Raw genomic sequence first — 22,540 nt, forward strand, 5'->3', positions numbered from 1 at the left:
CCTCATAATTGCAGCAAATCCATACATGCTCCTGGCTGAAAAAAATCACATACTTGCTGTTCCTCTGCATTAGCTTCATCTCACCTCCAGCAGCCTCTAGACATGAGTGCCTAACACGTTAAACATCTCCATTTCTTGCCAGATTTTCAGTACCATACAATGGCATTTCAATGTCTACTGTCTTTTAACATAGAGCAGTGTTTCCATACCAGTCCTGACTGTTCTTTATTCCTTTGCAAATGCATTTGCACCTTTTGTCACACCGTAGTAGGTGTATCTGCACACCATTAGATTCACAGCTCACACACTCGAGAGATTTACCACCTTGAGTGGGATTTACACCACTGTTTTAGGAAGAGGCAAGACTTCAGCTACTAGACAGCTAAGACCCGATGCTGAGAGAGCGTAATCTGGCTGAAAGACCCCCTGAAGGAAGGTGTCTCTCCCTCTTCTGACCCTAGAGGGAGCTGAGTCTCCAGGGTTAACCTCTTTTAAAAAAAAAATCAAGCACTCAATCTCCAAGTCCCGATATGCAGGCCTAGAAATTGCGCTGGCCCCACTCCCCAGCACAACACCCAGACCTCACACGTAGAGGAAGATGGCAATGCGGACTGAATAATTCATGCCCCTGGATACTGTTTCCCCCCAAACTACAAGGGATCAGAGGAAATAACACTTCCTTAAGTATGATTGATTGTTTTTTTTCTGGCACAACAAGAGAAAGAAATCAGTCAGGAATATTCTCCATCATTCCACTGGGGCTTTGTCAAACACCATAGCTCCTGCATTTCAATGAATGATAAATTGCTTTTAAAAAGTGACTTTTATGTCAGTGAGCATGTTATTATCGATTACTCTAATCTCGCACTGGAAAAGAGTCGTCGTACCCTACTGTTCTTTAAATCACCCAGAGAGTTTAGAAGTTGCTGTTTAACAAGCTCCTCAGTCATATCTTCCTTGTCAATCTTATCAACCCCTTGTTTAATTGTAAAAATGTAAATAAAATGCAGCAAGCATTGGCCTAATGCCTCACAACTCACATCTCATTTCCAAAGACAGAAACAAGAGATTCTTCAGCTGCACTTGAGGCTTGTCAAGCATCATTTTAATTCAAAGCAAGTTCTGGCTTTCTCAGAGCCACATCCAACACCAGAGCACAGCAGTGGTTTGATGGGCAACAAGATACACATGTCAGAGCCAGGAAAGCCTCCATGATTTTCTTATGTCTGAGGAATATCGGTTTAAATACCAGTTAAAAAGGGAGATGCCCTGGGACCACCCATGACTTTGTTCTCTATCCTCACTATGCAAAGAGGTGATGCTTTCAGTGGCAGCAAAGATGAGGAGCAACTGAAAGATGACCCAGGCATTGGCTTCTCTGGCCTCTTTAATGTTTGTTAGCTGGCCTGATACAAGAGTAGACTCTGCTTCGATTACACTGGTAAATAAAATATTGCTTTCAACATCAGGATGCTCCAGTAATTTAGTAGTTACATCCCAGCATGTAAACAAAGACATTGCTGATGATGCTATGTACACTGAAAAATTAATGGCCAAATAGGACTTGAATGCAGACTGACAGGAGTCCTCTGGATACTCCGACTTCTGCAAGTCCGATGTCAGCATCTCCTCGTTAGGTCTTGGAGACTAGATGCTATGAAGTGACTCCCAGCATTTGCAGAAAGGCATCCAACAAGCAGGGGAGCTCCTGACAACTCTCACTCAAGAGCAATCTGCTCCCATGGCATTAATCAGAGTAAGAAGTGACCACCAGAGCTGGAAAGGTGCAAAATGTTCTAAAGATTTTCTAAAATACATTAGTCATCAAAAAAACCAAAACAATTTCTCTCAGACAGAACAAGGCTCTTGACTTTCTGAAAGCTTGACCACTTCAAGGGACTTCAGTTCAAGAAATTGTCTGATTACAAGAATAAAGCATGTGAATGAAGAAAACTAGCCACTAAAATTGAACAGAGGAAGCAGCAGCAGGATTGTGAGTTTATTTCTCTAGTGTTTCTCCCAAAACACTGTGTTAAAAAATTACTGCTGTGTGTATATTTTTTAAAAGAAAAAGAGAAAGAGTAAAATACCAATTACTATGTCAGTGATACGCCAATTTATTTCTGTTCTTTTAAATTCTTTCCACTTGGAGCGTCTCTCAAAATCTTTTCATTTACATTGAATTTAACCAGAAACAATCCGGCTGCAGGCTCCACTGCCCAACCTGCAAGCAGGGAGCTAATTCCCTCTGCTGTTATGCAGCTAGATGCCAAAGTACTGAGCATCAGCTATTAGCTTTTTAATTTATCTACAAGAAAAGTTGCTGGGGAGGACCACACTTCAGGCACATCAGTGGGATTTCACGTGTACAGCACACGCAGCTCAACCTGTGCCTTTTCCTCTGTGTTGCTGGGCTTAGCTCCAACCAGACAAATTTCATGAGTGGAAATGCTGTCTCACAGAGTTTGTTACATGGTGTGCAACATTCTATATGCACACAGAGCCTGGCCCTACATTGATCAAAGGACACACTGCCCATCCACATCAGGTCGATGTCCATGCTTTACAGCACAGATCTATCCTAAATGGACCATTTTCCAAAGTAATTCGAGTGCCTTAATTTCACTGAATACAAGTTACACAAAATGTCTTTTAAAGAAACCTAGCTTAATACAGTACATTTATAGACAACTACTGGGAAACACTTCTTCCAGCCCTGTAAATGTTATTCTTTGGCCCTTGAAGAAAGGCATTACAGAAGTATAGCAAAGATCTTGTTAAGCAGCAGCTTACTAAATCAAAAATTCAAATCAATAGCATAGGCATAGCCTGACTTAAAAACCTATTTTAAAACTAAATTAGAAAGAAGTTGCATTGCCAGTTGACAAGATTAGAAAGGTTTCCCCAGCAATTGTTGAGATTACAAACTAATGAACCATGCAGAGAGAAGATGGAGGCTGGGAGAGGGAAACATACATGCATTTGCACTGTTGGTTTTTAACAAATGTGGTCACATCTCAATGACTTGGAGAAAGCGTTATAACCTTAAAAAGTTTCCTGGATATTTTTCATTTCAGCAAGCACTTTGCACTAACCTCAGTCAAAGCAAGAGGAGCAGAGGGAGATTAAAACATCTGCAAGACTAGTTGCTTGAGCAAAGGGAGCAGAATGGGCTCCTCAAACCCAGACGTTCATCCACAGCTCACAGAAGGTAGAAAAGCAAGCATACACCAGAGCCTTAACTGGGGAGACCAGATCCTCTAGGTCAGCTGGTTACCAAGGGTTTATAGGGAAAGAGCAGGGGTCTGGAAAACCGGACCTCCAAGGAGAGAGAGGAAGGAAAGAGGGTTGCAGCCAAGATACCTTCAAATTTCTCTCCTAAAGAAACAACTTTCCATGTTAGCCGGGGCTAGGGTTAGAAGTAATAGGGTAAAACTGCAGCAAGATGAGACATCTTTATAGCAGTAAAGCACTGGGATAAATTTGCTATAGAAACCGAGAAATCTCCATCAGCAAAGGCTCTTTACAAAGAGGTCAGGCATCCATTCATCAATGTAAAGCCAGCCACAGGGGACTGGGCCAGGCAACTTCTTGAAGTCAATCCCAGCCCTATTTTCCTGCAATTGCAAAAAATATCACTGTGCATTAAAACAACAAAGTCTTTTCTTCATTTTGTCAGACCTCAGGAAACCTCAGATTAAGATGTAAACCCAGCACCTACCACTTTGCTGTGCTCAGGCTCTCCCCCCACAATCCCATCTATTGAGTCCCCACAAGACATAGCTATGGTGAGCAACCAACAACTCACAAGGAGCCGAGCCCGGGGGTTATTTCACAGCCCGTTTCAGGCAGCGGGATAGAGAAACCAGGCAGACAAAAAGGAGGCAGGCTTTGCTGCTGCCCTGAGAAATGCAGCCTAGCAACCTTCACACAATAAAGCACAAAGAGCACAGACAGTGCCATGCAAATGGGGGGGGTCTGCAAGCCTCTCCGCAGGGCTGGTGGAGAGCAGCTCTTTTTATACTTCTCGTAACAGACTTATCACTGGTGCTGACTGCTTTCCACCACCCAGGCAGCACAATGTAAGTTTTTTTCATGGGAAGCAATTGCCTAAAAAGCAGGCTGTGAAAAGAGCAGTTTTGGCTGCCAGACCCGAGTTACAGGAACTGTCTTAGAAAGGGCTGATCCAAGACCAGAGCTGTATAAAAAAATAAGACTACTTTACAAATAAAATAGCTCCAAAGCTTTGAAAGCCCGATATTTACTGTTTCTGTCACCAAAATCGGAAGTAAAACTCCTTAACACCAATGTAGCATTAAAAAGCAGGCATTCTTTACTACGGTGCCTGATGCACGGGGATCACTCCTCCTAATGTGCATGCCCCATATCACCTCACCCCAGTCTTCTATAACCCTGTTACATGCGTGTGCATTAAGTTTCCCAGAATGTTCGTACATATTTATTCTATTTCCTGGAACTATTTATCGTATTTGCCATGACAATATATGGGCAATAGCTTAGATGGGAAATAGTCATCACACATGCAGCCTGGGTCTCTGTGCAGTTTCCATGGGGTCCTCGATGGTCTCTGTGACCTCTGGTGGCTGCAGAAGTGGTACTTCTTGATGTCCTTTCCATGAATTCTGAGTCTTTCCTCCTATATATGGTCTGAGAAGTTTGTGGATTCCTCCAGTTCTTGGTGTCTGCTTGGTTTATCTGCACTTCTTTAAGATGTGCTTGTTACATTCTTGTCTGAGGCCTCTGATAGTCACTGCTTTGTTTTCCGCTTAATCTTTGTGGAATTCCCTATCATGGGAATCATGTGGAATTCTCCATCATGGGTGGAGGCCCCAGGTGAGGCTTCTTAGGGCCATTTGGGCTCATTAGTGCCCTCAGCTATACACTGGACACGCTTAGCCCCAAGGGGCCTCCTTGATCAGTATGTCCTATACAACCTCAGGGCACCCGCACCATATCTGCTCCTTCTAATTTACGAGACACTGCAGAGAAGGCTCCCTCTGTGTTAAAGCACGGCTTTTGCATGAGGAAAGTCTGCACAAGTGCGTAAGCCCAAGAATTGGAAATGCGCTACAGAAGCACCCATCAGGCACACCTGAATGGGTGTTTAGAAAGTGTTGCATGGCTGTCTTTGCCTCTGATCACTCTATTAAAACGCTGCACACTTTTGGAGGAGGGCATCATAATCTGCTCCCAGGGAGCTCCAAGGTGCTGCAGAAGACACTCCTTCAAGGCTTCTCTATTTTCTCCATGATTTTCCAAGGAGAAGTTGCCTCCAGCCTGGAGGAGAGAGGTAATGCATGGTCCAGCGTAGATGGGCAATAGCTTAGATGGGAAACAGACAACTCAGCTTCTCCATTACATACCTGAGCACTGGCCTTTAAAGAGTTGTTTATGACCTTTGCAGGACAGCAGCTCAGCTGCTGCATAAGCAAAAAAACCTACCAGTGGTCACCCTGCAAGGGAGCATGGACTTCACATTTGAAACATGGCTGTAAAGGCAGTATCAGGGGCTACCAGGTCCCTTTCTCCAACTGAGCTCTTTTCCTGTGTATTTGAGCTGAAATGGCTCTGAGCCTCAGAAAGATGTTGTCAGGTTTTAGAGGTGTCTCTTGCCTCCTGCTGCGTGGTGAGGAGAGCATCTTGGGAATGACTCTTCTTGTGGCAGGCAAGGGTCCATCACCTTCTGCCAGCAGCAGAGGCCACACCGTCCCAGTCGAGACCCAGTGCGTCACCTGCATGTTTCCCAACCAAGTGGAGTTACCATGTAGATTAAACTAGGTACACCACCATAAAATTTCATCATGCCGTTAGCTTGATTTGCTGCAAGCAACCGGGTTATATTATTTATACATATTCTTTATATATATTTTCATAAAAATGCTTCCAAGTCTTTCCTAAAAATTCCTGAATAATAAGAAGCTGGAGTGGATGTGTAACTAAAGACCACCTGTGAGAAATGGGAAAGGAACAGAGCCCTTAGGGATTCTTCCCTTCCACCCTCCTGTCCACCCCAGGGTGACCAAATACTGGAAAGAGAGCTGGAAAATCCCGAGCCACCCAGGAGCTGTGCTGGGAAATGCCTGAATGATGCAGCAACCTCCCTGGTTTAGATACCAGTCCAGTAGCCTCCAAGCCTAGAGACTGGCTGCTGGTACTGGTATTCCCCTGGCTAAAGAGTGTTGGGGTCTCATTATTTCCACTGGATATTTTTTATGCAAATCTGCATTTGAAAATTCCCTGAAAACTTCCACGGGTTGGGGCTTGCTGTTGATGGGCTTTGATGCAACAGTCCCCATTGCCTCCATCCTGCTGTCATCTGGGCAAGTTCAGCCTCTGGGCAGGTTGACCACCCTTTGCCAAAGTCCACCCTGATGTCATACCCGGGTGGTGAGGTCCCCACATGCCTCTCTGACCCTGGGGCACGGTGACCCAGTGACACTGACCCTCTCTGCTCTGCTCTCCTGCCAAAGGATTTCAGAGCTGCCGCGTCAGGTCCTGCAGCCAGACTGCCCCATGGCGATTCGCCAGTGGCTGCTCACAGCTGGCTGGTGGGGTGAGGACCATCCGGAGATTGAGGGCTGGGGACTGGGGAAGGGGGCTCAGCATCCCAGTTCTGTCCATAAATCTTGCCACCATGTCATTCCCAGGGAATTAGCAGCATAGTGTGCAAATAAAGTGAAATGACGAAGAGATATCCTTGACCACACTACATTAATTTATAAGAGGATTTGCACTGGCAGGTTGTGCCCGGATGGAAACAGGAGATCACGTTTCCCTTGGGCGATACGTGAGGGGCTGGAGGAGGACCCAGGACTTCAGCAGCACTGTTTTTAGGACCATGCATCTGTCCATAGATTTGCAAAGTTTCATAAGGTAGCTTTCCAAGAGCATGACAGCCCCAGATGGGTTTGAGAAGAATGCTTAGCAAAAGGGGGGCCTTACAAAAGTTGGTTAAAATTGAAGTGAGTGGAAATCAAAAGTAAATGTCCAGAAGAGAGGATTGGCTTGTAACACTACTACCAAGGCTTTTAATGCAACAGTGGAAATGCACTTCCTTCTGTTTCCATTTTGCCCTTGCTTTACTGAGAAGAGCATCATTCTGGGGTTGTTTGGAGACTGCAGCTGCCAAACTCCAGCCTGAGCTGCAGGCGGCAGGGAGAGAGTCTCGGGGGCACAGGAGGTCCAGCCTCCAGGGATCAGCACGGGGACACCAACCAGACCAGCAGTACCTGCACAGCAGCAGCAGGTCCAGAGCACCAAGCAGGGTGCTGGGGAGATATGCCCCAGGGCTGCCCCGTGTACAGAGAAAGGACCAGCACATGGGAAGAGATGTGTCAGGGGATGCTGGTGAAATTAATCTTGCACAATTTTTGTATTTCCGCTTCTTTCAGTTCAGCTGCAGGATGGGTTCAAAGCTCACTGAGGTTTATCCCCTCACTTGAGCAGTACGTGGATGAAAGCATGGGGTATGGGTAACTGTGCAGTGATGCTGGGCAGCAGTGTCTCTGCCTATACCCACAGACACAGGGTTCTATAGTAACTACAGAGTGGACAATCAAAGCAACACTGACCAAGAGGCAAAGCCACTGCCCTTCATGTTCATGACCAGCATCAGGAATACGAAACATATGATTTCTTCTGCTTTACTCCTTTGTGGATTCTCCCAGAGACAGAGCAAGAACTGGGTCTGGAGGAAGAGAAAACAGGTGAAAACGGGCACTGACACTCACTGAGCATCCCAGCCTCCCCTCCTGCACTAACAAACCCGGGGGGGTGGGGGGGGGGGAGTGTCTCTCCAGGCACAGAATTTGTCACAGTTACTGGCAAAGCCACATGTCAGAAGGCAGGATTCCTTTCAAAGTTACACATCAAAGTCTGAGCAAGGTATTAAATTTCCTACATAACCGATGGAGTTAAATAAATACCATCAGAGGGAGATTAATGTCACTGTAAGGCAGTGCCCAAGATAAGTGACATGTAGCATCCTCCAGAGACACCTCTCTCTTTCTACTGCCTTTAAAAGGATCTGGGATGGTTGGTTTAGTCTAGAGACGGGATTTAGGAACCCACAGATAATTGCCATCCCTGGTGGATGGACTTTCCCTGCCCATTGCTATCCTGTCTTGAGGATGGGATTATAACAGAGGAGATCAAGAAATGACAGCAAGACACCTCCTGTGCAGATTTCAAGTAGGACCTCAGCATCTCATCCTCAGTAGCACAGGGTGGGGGAGGAGGTGTCCTCCCACTGGGATTTGGGTGTGGGGTAGTGGACACACTCACTTCCCTGGGACTACTGGGAAAACTGTGGAGAGACTACCACATGGCTTTGCCTCTCAAGCTTCCCGGTGGGTAGCAATCGGCAGTCCAGAGCTGCCTATGGGAAAGCAGGTTGCAGCTTTTCAGCTTCCCACACCCCAGTCCTGGAAGGACTCAGCAGCCAAGTCTAAAGAAGCAAACCAGCCAAAGTTCAGTTCCAGTTTAAGGCTTCTTTATCAGCAGGGTCTTTTTCGCAAGCTGTTTCTGTTTGCCTTTGCTCTACAGGTAGTGTGTTTAGCTGCAACCAGCAAACACTCTGGGACGTTATTTTTGGGAAGTAGACCCTCAACAGCCACTTTGCTCTTTTAAATATTTCATTTTTTCTGGTTAAAGGGCTAAAACTTTCTGTGTTCCGCAGGACATCCATCCATCCCCTGTGTGCTTTGCTCTCTCAGTGCACGCTGGCAGAGCAGAAGTCCCCCAGGTCCACGCGTCCTGGGAGGAGAAGCCGATGCAGGCAGGCTCTCCCAGCTGATGGTGCCACACGCTGTGGGGTAGATCTTGAGCAGCCTACTCGAGGATAGCCCTAATGACTATCACGCAAAAGGAAACTGTTGAATGAAAAACTGACAGACCAGCAGGAAAGACAGTAACACAGAGAAGAACAGGCTTCCGTCCAGATATGGGATATTTGGCCATAAAGACCATCAGAGGACAAAGTGGAGACAGCACGTATGGGAAACCTATAGCTGGACTTACCCCAGGTAGCTCACAGCTGGATCTGCCCTGCTTTTCAGGTCATGGTAGTGGCACGAAATCCCAGTGGTGATGCAGAGCTGGAAGATGTGCTCTTGAAAATGCCCAACACCAAACCCATTGGGTTTTGGTCTCACTGTAATACTTAGATCGCTTCCATAATGATATTACTGCCTCCCAGATCCCTGTACAAGAAGGGTGCACCGCTCTCTCCCACTCATCCATTCTTTTTGGCAAAAAGACATCACAGGACCCTAAGCCACATCACCACCCCACAGGGACTTTGGCCCTTTGCAGTCTGTGGTGTCTTTAGGAAGCAATTAAACTCAGCAATCAGAAAGCTCGGGCATGGGGAAAAAAAATGCACGGTTGGTGGGCACCAAGGGGTTAGGAGGCTGTGTGGAGCACAACCAGCAAAGCACTCATCTCCTAAACCCTTTCCCACGCCGTTTTTGGGGGGTAACCGCGTCCACGGTCCAACCCTTCGGCAGGCTCTCCCCGTTCCCTCCTCCAGCCTTGCCCTTTAAGGAACTTGAGCCTCCGAGCTGCAAATCCCAGCCTCTGTCTACAAGGATGGAAAAGCAGTTTTCCGCCTTCCCCCTTCGGGGTCTTTTCTTTTAAAACCAGCCTTTTCTTCCCCTTTCCCTTCTGGTGGGAAGAGATGGTTCATCAACGGTCGGAGCAGCTTTCTGAGCACCCCCCTCCCATATAAAGGCAAATTGGCAGTTTCTCCACCCCGAAATGCTGCTGGCAGCTCTTTTTTACAGCTTTCCCCCCTCTTCCGCTGGTCTTTGGTAAAACTCAGCCGATTTCCAAAGCCTCCGTGGCTGCTGGGGGTTGGTGCAAAGGTTTAATTATTTGCTTTTTTTTGGGTGTGTAAGGCGAGGATAGGGAGAAGGTCGGGCCCCAGCGCCTGACGCTGCAAACCTTGCCCACTTTTGTTGTATAGTCCCTCTCCCAACCCCCCTTCCTTCCCCATCTCCCGCCCAGCTCCCAGAGCCCACCATGAATCCACAGGCGGTTTTGGGATACTTTTGCCTGCTTTGCTTTTCCTTCAGGAGCACAGCAAAAGGTAAGAGACTTTGGGCTGCTTCGGGTCCAAGGACATGGCCGGGTCCGGATGCCCCAAGAACTGGGATGCTCGTCCCGGTGCACAAATTGTACCGGGGTTCGCCATAACACATCTCCCGGTCTCTGGCTAGGGAGGGAAGAGTTATTGCTACAACAACTGCAAAAGGTCTGAGCATCTCCCGAGGCAGGGAAATTTTTGGGGACCGTGGAAGTACTCCCCGGGGCGGGGGGGGAGGAGGAACTGGAGAGTTGGGGCTTTTTAAACTGCACACAGTGCAGAATATAGAAACTCTTCAGTCTGACTCACGGAGGAAAGCCGCGGGGAGATGGATTTCCATCGATTCATTTATCATTATAACAGAAATAGCAGAACTTCGAAACATTTCAGAAGCCCATGAAGTGCATCAGATTTGCAGGAGAATTTCAAGTGACTTTAGAAAATGGATTAGACTGGTTACATCACGGCAAAGGCAACCCTTCCCCCGCAGTCATATTTGTGTATGAACAAGAGAAGGGACTCTAGATAATTCTAGATAAATAAGATTAAAGCAAAGAGGAGTTTTCACTAAAGCTACCCCACCAACTTCATTTTGCCCTATCACAAAGTCAGTGAATGAAGAGTTAGTAGTTCTGATGGGAAACGCACAACGTGAAGGATATGGGCTGTCTTCTCCCCTAAATAAAAATGCTAATGTTGTCCCAGTTAATGCACTATGCTGAAAAGACATTTCCAGATATCTCTTTTTTCTGTGGGCATGCCCAGGAAAATTTACTTCAGGATTAAAGTGTGTTTCTTTGGCACTTTCAAAAAGTCCTGACGTCCCCAAGCAGACTCGCCGACTCTGGCCATCATTTCTAAGGCAGGACTGGAAATGCAAGCTGGAATCAGCCTTCACCGTGAGAACACCCAGGCCTCAGGCACAAATAATTTCCCATTAAAACCTTCCCATGTTCTCCCTCCAACCTGTCAGTTACACCTAACGCTTGGTGTAAAAAAGACAATTCCTGGAGGCAGAGCGATGCAGGTGGCATGCAACAAGTGGAGGAACTGAGCTCCGCGACCGCATACCTTCAACATTTGCATCTTTCCTTAGGGGATTTGCAGCCACTTTCTTTCCAACCTGGCACCCTTTATCAGTACCGCTATACCCTGGACATCCAGCTGGAGCACGCCTCTACGCCATCCCCACGGGGAGTCGGGCTGCGGGCTGAAGCGTGGGTCCAGCTGCACCGGCTCTGGAGGGACCGAGGAGGGGAAGAGCTGCTCCAGGTGCAGGTGCGTGAGGTGGTAAAGCCATTGCAGCTGGGTACTCCTCCTGGTAGAAGCTATGTTGTCTTTCTTTAGCCCCTTCCCTTTCTAGCCCAAGCCACCTGAAAAATGACCTCCATGACCAAGAGACCATTGCCTGCATTTAAAATGCACAGCAGCTTTAGAGCAGACATGCTTGGTCACTGCCTTCTGCCATCTTCTGTTGTCATAGATCCGTGACCTGAAAGCCCAACATGAGCCAGAAGAGGAGAGGAGCCAGAATGGTGCTGGAGGTCTCCCTGCGGAGATTGCACTGAGCCAGGAGGCACAGGCAGAGCTTCAGCAGCCGGTGTTCATCTCCTGGAGCAGTGGGAAGGTCAGCTGGACACCTCCTGGGCTTGCCCATGCCTTCCACAGAGCACTTCTGCCCACATCTCATTTTTTCCCAGCCATGAAGCCCATATAAACTTCTGCTCCACCTCTGATTTTATATCAGAGCACAAGGAACCAGGCAGAGTGGCAAAAGTAGGAATATACAGTCTCCCATGGGGTCCAGTATAACCCTAGATGGACCCCATCCTCCAAAGGGGCTGCAGGTTCAGCTGGAGCTGCAGCATGCTGTGTTAAAAGGGCTTCAGTCCTAACCATGGGATATAGGCTCCTTTCTGACCTTCCCCTCTCAGGCTTCGGAAAACCATGGTGGGAGGAAAAAAAGGGAAATTTTGTGGGCATGCATCCTCAAAGCTGGTGCTATTGAGTGATACAGTCCTCCTTGTGAAAAATCTTCAGGTATCTACAGGGTGTTGCCTAGGTTGCAGGGGAGGTGCCTTTGAGCATGGAAGGCAGCTGAGACCCTATATTCCCCCAGAGCCATCCACGTAGCCAGACACCACCTCTTGCCCTCCCAGGTCAAAGCCTTCTATGGGGACGAAGCAGAAACCATCCTGATCTCGAACCTGAAGCGAGGTGTCGTCAGTCTGCTCCAGCTCCAGCTCCACGCTGGCACTGCAGTAGAGGTAGGTGCAGAGCTGTGGCCAGATCATGCCAGAAGCCAGGGACGATGCTGCAGCAGGAGAGCCGGCCCCAAAGCACAGGCAGGCCAGGTGCTTCAGCAGAGCCAAAATTCAGAACAAGCATCATGGGCTTTGCTGATCCAGGTGCCCCCAGCCTGTGAGTGAGGATGGCTATTGGAAAGACAGAAGATTTAAAATAAAATAATCTCTAGGAATGGGCACACTTACAAAATCATCATCTTTCCCTGGACAGTAAGAAAAGCGGAGAAAAACTTCTAACAAAAATTTCTGCCGAGCGGCATTTGCTTTGCCCAGTCCAGCCAGCAGCTGGCAAATGGCAGGGAAACTCCTCCCTGCAGAGCTCAACTGGTGCTGTAGTGACCTGCGAACAACATGAAATAATCTCAAAACCCAAAATGAAGGCACAAAGGTGCTGCTGCTGGTGTTAGCCTAAATTTGCAAAAGAAAATTTTCTGCCCAGATGGACTTGCAGCTATCCAGCACCCCCAGATATGGCCCAGTTTCTAGATTTTTGATTATTTTTCTATTTATTAGTTTGTCCTTTATGTCTGTCCTCTACACAGATCATTTTATTCAGGCTTGATTGAAGCAAATCACCCTTAACCATGGTCACTTACATTTGTGTTTCAGGAGGACATCTCCGGGAGCTGCCAAGTCACGTACGCCATATCCAACCATTCCATCACGAAGACAAAAGATCTCCTCAGCTGCGCAAAGCTGAAGACCGGATTCACCTCCGTAAACAAAGCAAGTCCATTGCTCTCATGTTGGTGGGCTCAACTTATGTCAAGTACATTAGGGTTGTCCCCAATATCTTCCTGCAGGTGGGCTTTGAGTCCCACTCCCAGCTGGCTTCAGCCTGCTGCACCAGCCTGGGATGGGGCTCCGGCTCTTAGACCCATACCCAAAACGGGATGCACCAATATACCTCAGGAGAAGCATACGGTTTTCAGGTGGGTAGGAGCAGAAAAGATGTCCTGGGTCATCCCATCCACATCCTTGTTATCACTTCTGACTTATCAGCTAATCCTGTGTGGGAAGGTGGAGATACGGAAATGTTTTCTAGACTTCAGACTCATCAGATTGGGGATTAGGTTGACAGGGGACAGGACCAAAGACCACTGCTTGTTTCATTTAAAGCAGTAGCCTGCGTTCAGCCCTGATAGATGAAACTCTGTGGGTCTTAATGTAGTGATACCTGCTGTAATTAAAATCAGTGGGGTTTTTAAATATATAAACTCTACTGAATTCAATACAAAAATAGACACCACTGCACAGAGAGCCCATAGGCTTTGGCAGAGGTCTCAACAGCTGGCAGTCAAACTCTGTTCTTCTAATAAAAGCTTTCTGGTGTATGAATCATGGCAAAATTACCCAAGAAAGTAACAAAACCTGCACAGTGCACATTTTTGGAAGTAGGGTTTTCCCACAAGCCTGCCATCTGGACTGAGGCAGCTCTCTAGACCTTGCCTGTATCTGTAGCTGCGACAGCAAAATAACGATGGTGCCCAGCTCTGTAAAAGGCAAAGCGTATGGATAAAAAACTTTCTATTTAGATAGTGATATTATTATTGCTAATGCCATTTGCTGTCAAAACCCACCATTTGCGCATGGTTCAGCTCTTCCCTTTCCCCGAGATCTGCCACGTGCAAGCCCAGCTGCTTCAATAACATCTCCCAGCATGACCAGCGGTCCCCTCGCCAGGGCTCAGAGATGAGGCAGAGGTGAAGTCCAGCAAGTAGGTAATTTCTTTCAGAAGGAAAAATGCCAGAGAGCATCCCCAAGGTCACCACACAGCACAGTGAGGAAGCCAAGCATTTTTTGGCATGAGCTCAGTGGAAATTGCTGTTGCTTAGCTTTCACTTGGAGAATGTCCTTGCTGATGCTCGTCAGGATGAGGTGGGTTTTGACATTGAGGGCCACACCTCTTCCCACGCCGTGCAGCTGTGTTGGGGCAGCTATGGAGCTAGCGCTGTTGAACAGGCTTGAAGGAAGGGCAATGCTTTTAGAGTCCTCTATTTCCAGTTTGCAGTCTCCAGGCATCACCCACGCCAGGCAGGAGCACACCCTGCTCCCTCTGCTGCCCTTTTTCTCTGTGGCTGAGCCAGGGTGACACCACCTTGTAATGAAAGAGAAAGTCCGCATGGTGTCACCAGTCCATCTCGCCACATCAGCCACGGGCGAGAGCACCCTCATGCAGTGGTCCTCACCTGGTGCTGCCTGCTCCCACATCTGCGAAGAGGCTGGGCTCATCTGGATTTTCCTTTCTTACATTTTGCAAGGCAAGCAGGGGATTTTGTGGACTGGAAAGCTCTTTTGCTGCTAATAAAGGGGAGAAAAACCTCCTAAGGAGAAGGAAGAAGAGAAAAGGTTGTGTTTTTTCACCTTGCTTTTCCTTTTTCAAGATTTTTGGAGTTGAGTGGCAGCCCACCAGCAGAAGCCAGTATGTGGTGAAGGACAACCTCCTCCAGTCGGTGCTGGCGGAGGAAAGCCACGTGCTGTTTCCAGCCCTGAGGTCCACCACCAGCATCAAAATCAGTTCAAGGTGAGTGATGCCTCCGTACCACAGCCTGAACCAGGCAGCCTGGCATGGGATGAAGGTGTATCTGTGGGAGTTCAAGTGTTGGCTGCTCTCCTGATGGCTCGGCTGGCACAACCTGGTGGAGGCAGCAAGGGGGACATGGTGCAGCACCTGGGCATGGCACAGAGGGAACACCAGACAGCTTTTGACGGCTACCCCCCACATCTCCTCCTTCTCCCAACCTGCATGAACCCAACCAGCCTCTGAGCCAGGGAAGGTACAAATGACAAAGCGCTTCCCAATGGCTTCTTTCTCCCTCCACAGGCAGCAGCTCCAGCTAGTGTCTCCTCCAACGCCTGGCCCAGCAGAGGCGGCCGGACAAAGCCTCGAGGATGTGCTGGCAGGCACAGAGGGACAGCACCAGCCCCTGGGCATGGCCAGCCTGCCCTTCAGGAGGGTCTGCACCCACTGCCCGTCGGTCAGTGACACTACCCACCCCCAAAACTCACTGCATGCTCTTCCCAAAGCTGGGCACCCGGGTGGACAGGAGAAGGCTGTAGGATTTGGGGTTAAACCATGGTGGTGCATTTGGAGGAACTGGTTACCACTAATGAGGCAGGATGCGGCCCCGGGACCACTGCAGAGCAGCAGCCTGACCTGTTCGCTCTCTGAAATAGTGTCTAATGTTGCTACCCATGGAGGAAGGGGTCCCCTGTCCCCTCAGACACCACTGCACTTCTGTGATGGGAGAAGTAAACCGGAGCATGGCTGGCGCCTCCAGTTGGGTTAAATTCATCACAGGTCTGAGGTCAGGAAATATTTCCAGCACAGGTCAGGCTGGTAAGTACAAACGAGGGGTTATTTCTGCCTCCTCAAGTCCTCCAGGATTTTCACCTAGGAAATCCAGAAATGCAGCAACTTTCAGGCATCCGTGATGCTCATTTTCCCCTCCTCTTTTCCTGGCACATACGCCAAATTGGGTCATTTGGGCTTGAGCAGAAATCCTCAGCAGCAGGGGTGGGAGGCTGTGGTGGATTCCTGCTGTCAATTGCATGACCCCCGCAGACCCCTCCCACTGCTAAATATTTCCCGAGTATAAACATTATTCCATGATTCAGGATTAGGGGGTAAAGAGACTGAATTCCATTAAATAAACCTCATCTTTGCAGCTGAGAGCCTACCTGAGGGCTTTTGACACTCAGAGAGTCAAAATGGACACCTCGAAGGCAGCGACCACGTGGCAGTTCCAGAGGTTCATCCAGATGATGCGCAGCTCCAAGAAGAGAGATGTCCTGCAGCTGCTGAGGAGAGTACCCGAGGAGATGCTGTGAGAATCCCACGTGCTATCTTATCAAAATCAGCTTTCTGTTCATGTAGAGCCCTGGCACACAGGGTCATTCCCAGCCCTGGCAACTAGGACCATTTGGTGCTGGTCCATGCACCATACATGGTCCAGGCACCTGTCCTGATTAGTTCAAATGCACTCTGTTTTTTCTTAATGCCTGTTCTGTACAAACACTGCTCTTCCCCTGGCTTTGGAGCAGAGCAAATACTCCAGCAAGGTTTTCTGCAGATATCGCTGGAGGTCTACTACTTACAGACCATCCACCCATGGCCACGGCATCCATCCCTTGTTGGTGCAGGCTCTGGGGCCAGGCTCCCCTCTGCATTGGAATACCTCGACATGGGTGAATTCAGAGCAAAAGCCAACCTTCTAGCTTTTTTTAACTCATGAACTGAAGCTCCCAAGAGTTAAAGCAAGAGGAAAGCATAGAGAACAGAAAGGGGGATGAGGAGCTGCTCAGGGTACCTTGTTTCTTCTCCAGCTCTATCTGTGGGTCGTGCCACTGATGACTTCCCTCTTCTTGCCCCAGCCCCTTCGTTGTGGAGGCAGCGGTGGCCGCCCAGTCAGTGGCATCCTTGGCAGCGCTCTCAGACTTCCTGGATTTCAGCAAAGAGCCCAAATCCCTGCTGGAAAAGTTTCTCTACGCAGCAGCTTTCTCTCCCCGGCCTTCAGGAGAGCTTCTCCGCCTGGTATTAGTAAGTACAGACATTTCTCTTCCTCCCTGAGGGTCCTGAATCCAGGATGAATCCCCACCCCATTTCAGCCAGGAGGGAAAAGCAAGTGTATTTTCCTGAAAAAGGAAAATACATTTCTGTAGAAATATATCATCCTGCTTATGTGATTATTTTATGTGCTTTTAATGGGACATTGGCGATAGGAGTAGATGCTCCTCTGAGGAAAACCATTCAGCAGAAAGTGCTTTATATCAGTGTATTACAGATAATAAAAGCTTGATTAAAAGCCACTGAAAGATCAGTATTTTATCCAATTAAACCATGCATTGCCTCCTTCAAGGCAGGAAAGAACTAGTTTTTCCTTACTTTTTTGGTAAAAGTTTTGAGATAATGGGTAAAACATACTCCTCATCTCTCTCTCCCATTTTTGTTTCTGCTTCCTAATACCCCTTTCCTGATACCCAGGACAAGATGAACAGGAAGCAGCTGGCCCCCAAGGTCCAGGAGACAGGGATAGTTGCTGTGGGCTCTCTGGTCGGCAAGCTGTGCCAGCAGAAGCTGTGTGGGCTGCAGGTGGGTCCCCTGCAAACTCCCTTGCTTGACTTTTTCAGACCCTCCCCTGCCCTTCTCTGGGGGTGCCCAAAATGTCTCCTGCCCCTCCTTTCATTCTCCTTCTCTTCCACACCCCTGTAAACATGTTGCAGGAGGTGGAGCATGGGGTGGAAACCATCCTCACGGGGCTAAGAGGTGCCAAGGAGGAGCCCGAGGTGGTCATTTACCTGCTGGCCCTCGGGAACGCACTGCTCCCCGAAACCATCCCCACCCTTCTGGACTACGCTGAGGAAGGTCCCACCACCGTCACTGCCGTGGCCATCTCTGCCCTGCGGCGATTCCCCACTGAGTACATCTCTATTGAGGTAAAAAATGAAGCTGCCAAGGCTTGTTGCTGCTCTTCCCATTCAAAGGCAAGCCATCAGGGTGCAAACAGGGCCACCATTTGCACATCACCACCCTGACAGCACCTTTTTAATTGCCCTCCCACAGCAGGTGAAACAAGCAATGAGGAGGATTTTCCATGAGAAGAGAAAGAGCTATGAAAAAATGTGTCGCCTGGCCGCTGCAGAAATCCTCCTAGATAACAAGCCCTTGCCCATGGATGTCATCAACATCCTGCTGGCCTCCAACATGCTGGAGAGGGAGATGGCAACATTTCTGCTGCTGAAGGTCCAGAACAGCCTGCGTGCTGACCACCACCCGGCAAGGTGGGTCTGGAGGGGAAGGTTGTGTTATTCCCCTAGCTCTACATCACTTTTTTCTCCTCCTCCACACTCCAGCTGTGGCTTTTGATCCAGTGTGCCTTTAAAGTGTGCTAGAGTGACTTCTTGGAGCTGGCATTGGGGCTGCCTGCAAACTCCCTGCTGCAGGAGGAAGAAAACAGCAGGGCGGCTAATGCGGATGACACCCAGCCAGCCAAAACCCGGCATTGCTTCTCATCCCACGCCGCAGCAGCAAGACCCTAGGCAGAGTCCTTGGAGGCCAGAGCTCTGGCTTGCAGGGCAGCGCACAATTTGTAACTGCATTAATCTTCCTATCTGCACAAAACGAACTGAGCACTAACATTTTTCAGAGCTAAGCAAAAGCTGCACAAAAATATCTGACTGGTTTAATCCTAATAAACCAGAGAGGAGAGGGAAATTCCAGGGTAGCCGATGTCTGTTTGTTTCCTTTTTTGCTCACAGTTTTCTGGGGAACTGAAAGAAGCAGTTTTGAAATTTGTATTTTCTTCTTTGTGCAGCCTTCTGTAATGACCACTGACATTTTCCCTTCTCAGTGCTGACGTACCCTTTTCCTCTTTCTTCCAGGAAGATAATGAAAGACATCATGAGAGACCCACGGATAAATAATTACAACTTCTTCTCGAAAGCTGGCATGTCCTCTTCTTTCTCAGGACCTCTGACAGGTGACGCCATAGAGGACACTCATGCCATGGTCCTCTCTAAACAGCTAAAGGAGGGGCTACTGGGGAAAGGCAGCTTTCAGAAGAGGCCTCAGATTTATACAAATGCCCCAAAATCTCGCTGTGAGGTTTCTGAGCATGGCCCCAGCACCAGCTGAAGCTGGTTGGTTGTCATCACCTGAGATGTATACACCTCTTTCTGACATCTCTGCAATCACCTCTGCTTTCTACAGCAGGAGGGTTGGGCTGTGCCACATACTTTTCCAAAATCCTGCTAATTTGGAAGAGGAACTGCAGCTGGAGACTAAACCAATGATAGATTGTAGGTGGGAGTTTCTGTGCTTTTACTGATAAGTCAAGCTGTTTAGCTCCATTCCTCAGTTCCCGAGGTATTTTCCATAAGCTCTTCAAAGAGGAGAATTCTTGTACTGAGATAAAAATTGTCAAACTTCAGAGAGACTGTAACAAACAATACTTGCTAAATACCTGCTTAAATCTTTGCCCCTCAGCTCTCATTTCTGTCTCTTTTCAAATTATCTCAGGCTAGCCTTGTAGGGTGAAGGCAAAATAGCCCATACCTAGAAGAAAAACACTGCAATGCTAAATCCTTTGATTAGTGCAAGAATGGAAGGAGATGGTGCAGAGAAGCTTTCTCCTCTGAACAAATTATCTTTATCAGCTATTTAATGGCTAATACATGAGATCTGTGCAGTTCAGCCACCCTGACCATAGCTGGGTCAGCTCTACAGGAGCAGCCATGCAATCTATTGAGGAGGCTTCCAAATTAACAAGAAGCTCTCAGGATCCTGCTTTTAGACATACCCAGTGCCCTCCCAACTCCCGCAATCAATCTGGATGAACTCTTTTAAGAAACCGCCCCATCTTGCTGAGCAGGTCCTTGGTGGCACCAGGCGCAGGGAACACGCTTGCTGGGATCCCAGCCTTGCACATCCCACCTACAGAGCATTTATGGTTCACCACCATTCAGTGACTCTTTTGCAAAAAGAGATGTGCCAGGCGCTGCCCGGGGTTGCTTACAGGTGTCTCTTTGCCTTTCAGTCACCCAGGACCTGCTTTCCACCTTCGGGCTGGACCTGCTATTTTTGGAGGGTGGATTCCTGCGGAAGAGTGTCTCTGACTTCTCGCTGCTCCACCATGGCCGGCAGCTTCGAGCAGCTCAGGTGTGCTGCCAGGAGAGTGGCTGGGGGGCATGTACATGGAGAGGGGTGGCAGCACCAACCCAGTGGTGACACTGTCCCATCTGTGTCCCTTCTTAACCTCCTTATGGTGCCTGACCTTACCTCTGCACTCAGTGTGCCCCATATCAGAAATACATAATTGCATTCCCCCCCATCACCGATGTGAAGCCAGACAGACATGCTCTGGAGAAGGGAGTCCCCTGCCCCCCAAAAATACAGGGGATGCGACACCACTGCTGCACATTGCTCAGGGGTAGCTTGGATGCCCTATTCAGCCCATTCCGTCACTATCCTCCTGCTTCAAATGGTGCCTATCCAAGGGCTGGACAAGTACAGCAACTCAAATAACGTTGCAGGGCATGAAATGGGCTCTCCAGCCTTGCTCCATGCAGCGTGCACATCTCCACCTCTGTGTTTTAGGTCACTATTGAAGCACAAGGGATGGAGCCAATGCTGGGAGAAAATGTCTTGGAAGGGGAAGAAGAGCCAGAGCTCATGGCCGGGATGTCTGCCATCTTCTTCGATGTTCAGTTGCGGCCAATCGTCTTCTTCCAGGGATATACAGACTTAATGGCCAAGGTCTTGTTAAGCAGTGAAGAACCCACAAGTGTGTTCAAAGGGAATCTCCTTCTGATGGACCATCACCAGGTACTGTATGGGGGGAGGTGGCCTGCCTCCACACCAAATCCGGGTGAATATCATACCACGAGCCAATGGATTTTAGGTATGTTACTCACTGCGGATACACATCTAAGAGCGAGGTAGAACTGCCAGAGGTCTCCTGGGGTTGGTAAAACAGCAGGATGGCTCAGATCTGCCATAAGACACACTTGCTTCCAGTTCCTGCCACGCAAGCCCAGCTCCAATGTTGGGATAGGCAGCCCCAGAAGCCATGCCTCGCTGCCAGTATCAGCCACTTGGCCAAGAGTGGTGTCCAATCACAGCAAGTTCTGCCTTCTCTGTCTTCCAGGTCCTTCCTCTGCAGTCTGGCCTCCAAGTGGCCATCAGACTCCAGGGCGGCCTGGGGCTTGACATTTCAGCCGACATAGACCTGAGCATTTGGGAGCAGGAACTGAAAACCAGCATCAACACAAGGTCAGTGGGTGGGAAACTGTTTGACTCTGGGAATGTGGGGTACCCAGGGTCTTAGCACCCAGCACAAGGGATGGTCCATCTTGGGCTGGCTTTCCGCAGCCTCTTGCTCTTCTCCTGCTGGGTCCAGCACTGCCTGGTGGACACACTGGGTAGGGGTCTGGTGGGCATTGGTTACACACTCCTGGTTGTTTGATGCCAGGGCATGGTGCCCAGTGCAGGGCCATTCCTTTGTGACTGGACCTGCACGTTTCTGTCTCTCAGGGGAAGCCTCACCATTGATTTCCAGGCAGAACTAGATGCCCCTTTTCTCCAAGCCACTGTGAGAAGCCAGACAGAGGTGGAGACCTCAATCCACTTTGATACCATCCTGAGATTTTCCAGCAGCCCAGTGCTCACGTGCCTGCAGCTGAGAGAGGAGCAGGTCCCATACAGGTAGGTTCCAGATACGACCACAGACCATAGAAATGTCATGATGCACTTGAGATAAAGGAGTATATCTTGGGGAGAGGAGGGAATTAGTGCTTGTTACACTTACTGAGCAGGGTGGGTCAGAACAGGTAGGGAACAGGGAAGAACACCGCATGTTCATGGTGATGGAGTAGAAGTCCCAAGCCTAGACCATCAGGTGATACAAAGGCCAATGTGCTGGTCTGGGAGGAAGATGAGGTCCACCAGCATCACAGCCTCTTGACAAGTTTGATGTTACCTTGTCCTACAGGGAAATCTTCACAGTTTCTCAGTCTGCTGGGAGCCAGAGCAGTACTGCTCGAAAAGGCAGGCGGGGCACTGTGCCCGGGCGAGAGTTTGCCTTGCACCAGGCCAACTCCAAGGTCTGCAATCTCCTACTGACAGCAGAAGAAGAATAGGGGAGTCAGAGCACTTTGGGGCTGAATAACTGCCTGCCACGCACCCCAGTTCTCTGCGAACCCAATGTGAGCTATCAAGGGCCCTGCCCAACCCATCCACAACCATCTTTTAATATGAAAAATGCTGCAAGAAGGGCATCAGAATAGACCACGAGAGGAACTGCTGCAGGACAGCCAGAGACGCCCCTTGTTTGGGGCTGGAGGAACCAAGCCTGTCCTCCCCATCCCAAAGGCTGAGACCTCCTCTGCCTGAACTCTTCCCCTTCATGGGGAAGGGCTTGCTGGAAGACAAACTGGTCCTTGGGAAAAACAACCACCTTTTGCAAATGAATGAGTTCCAGAGCCCAAGAATCCCATCTGCAAGCCTGTACCCCAAAATGCTGTGTTTTCTCCCCATTTATCAAGGCAGTCAGGAGGGACCACATCTGCAGCCAGCAAGGAGGAGGTGCCCCATGGAGTGAGTAAATGACCCTCCTTTAATGAACAGTTTTGC

At 48.9% G+C, this 22,540-nt stretch overlaps 1 protein-coding gene across 1 annotated transcript; it reads left to right on the forward strand.

Annotated features, from left to right (window-relative positions):
* The first annotated feature begins 10,041 nt into the window (after positions 1 to 10,041).
* On the forward strand, positions 10,042 to 22,047 carry LOC104329802 (microsomal triglyceride transfer protein). The gene is made up of 18 exons (XM_075424179.1): positions 10,042 to 10,108; positions 11,202 to 11,383; positions 11,589 to 11,732; positions 12,265 to 12,372; positions 13,021 to 13,137; positions 14,796 to 14,935; positions 15,236 to 15,389; positions 16,081 to 16,238; positions 16,786 to 16,951; positions 17,396 to 17,503; positions 17,635 to 17,847; positions 17,978 to 18,192; positions 18,793 to 18,890; positions 19,947 to 20,068; positions 20,507 to 20,734; positions 21,057 to 21,181; positions 21,443 to 21,613; positions 21,900 to 22,047. Exons 1-18 carry the CDS (start codon positions 10,042 to 10,044, stop codon positions 22,045 to 22,047), a joined length of 2,664 nt encoding a protein of 887 aa, XP_075280294.1.
* The last annotated feature ends 493 nt before the right edge of the window (positions 22,048 to 22,540 follow it).

The sequence above is a fragment of the Opisthocomus hoazin genome, chromosome 6 (assembly GCF_030867145.1).
Source record: "Opisthocomus hoazin isolate bOpiHoa1 chromosome 6, bOpiHoa1.hap1, whole genome shotgun sequence".
Classification (NCBI taxonomy): Eukaryota; Metazoa; Chordata; class Aves; order Opisthocomiformes; family Opisthocomidae; genus Opisthocomus; species Opisthocomus hoazin.

Coding starts and splice junctions, on each gene's coding strand:
- LOC104329802 (XM_075424179.1), top strand. CDS start 10,042: ATGAATCCACAGGCGGTTTTGGGATACTTTTGCCTGCTTTGCTTTTCC. Junction 16,239..16,785: donor AGAGTACCCGAGGAGATGCT/GTGAGAATCCCA, acceptor TTCTTGCCCCAG/CCCCTTCGTTGTGGAGGCAG. Junction 20,735..21,056: donor TTCTGATGGACCATCACCAG/GTACTGTATGGG, acceptor TCTGTCTTCCAG/GTCCTTCCTCTGCAGTCTGG.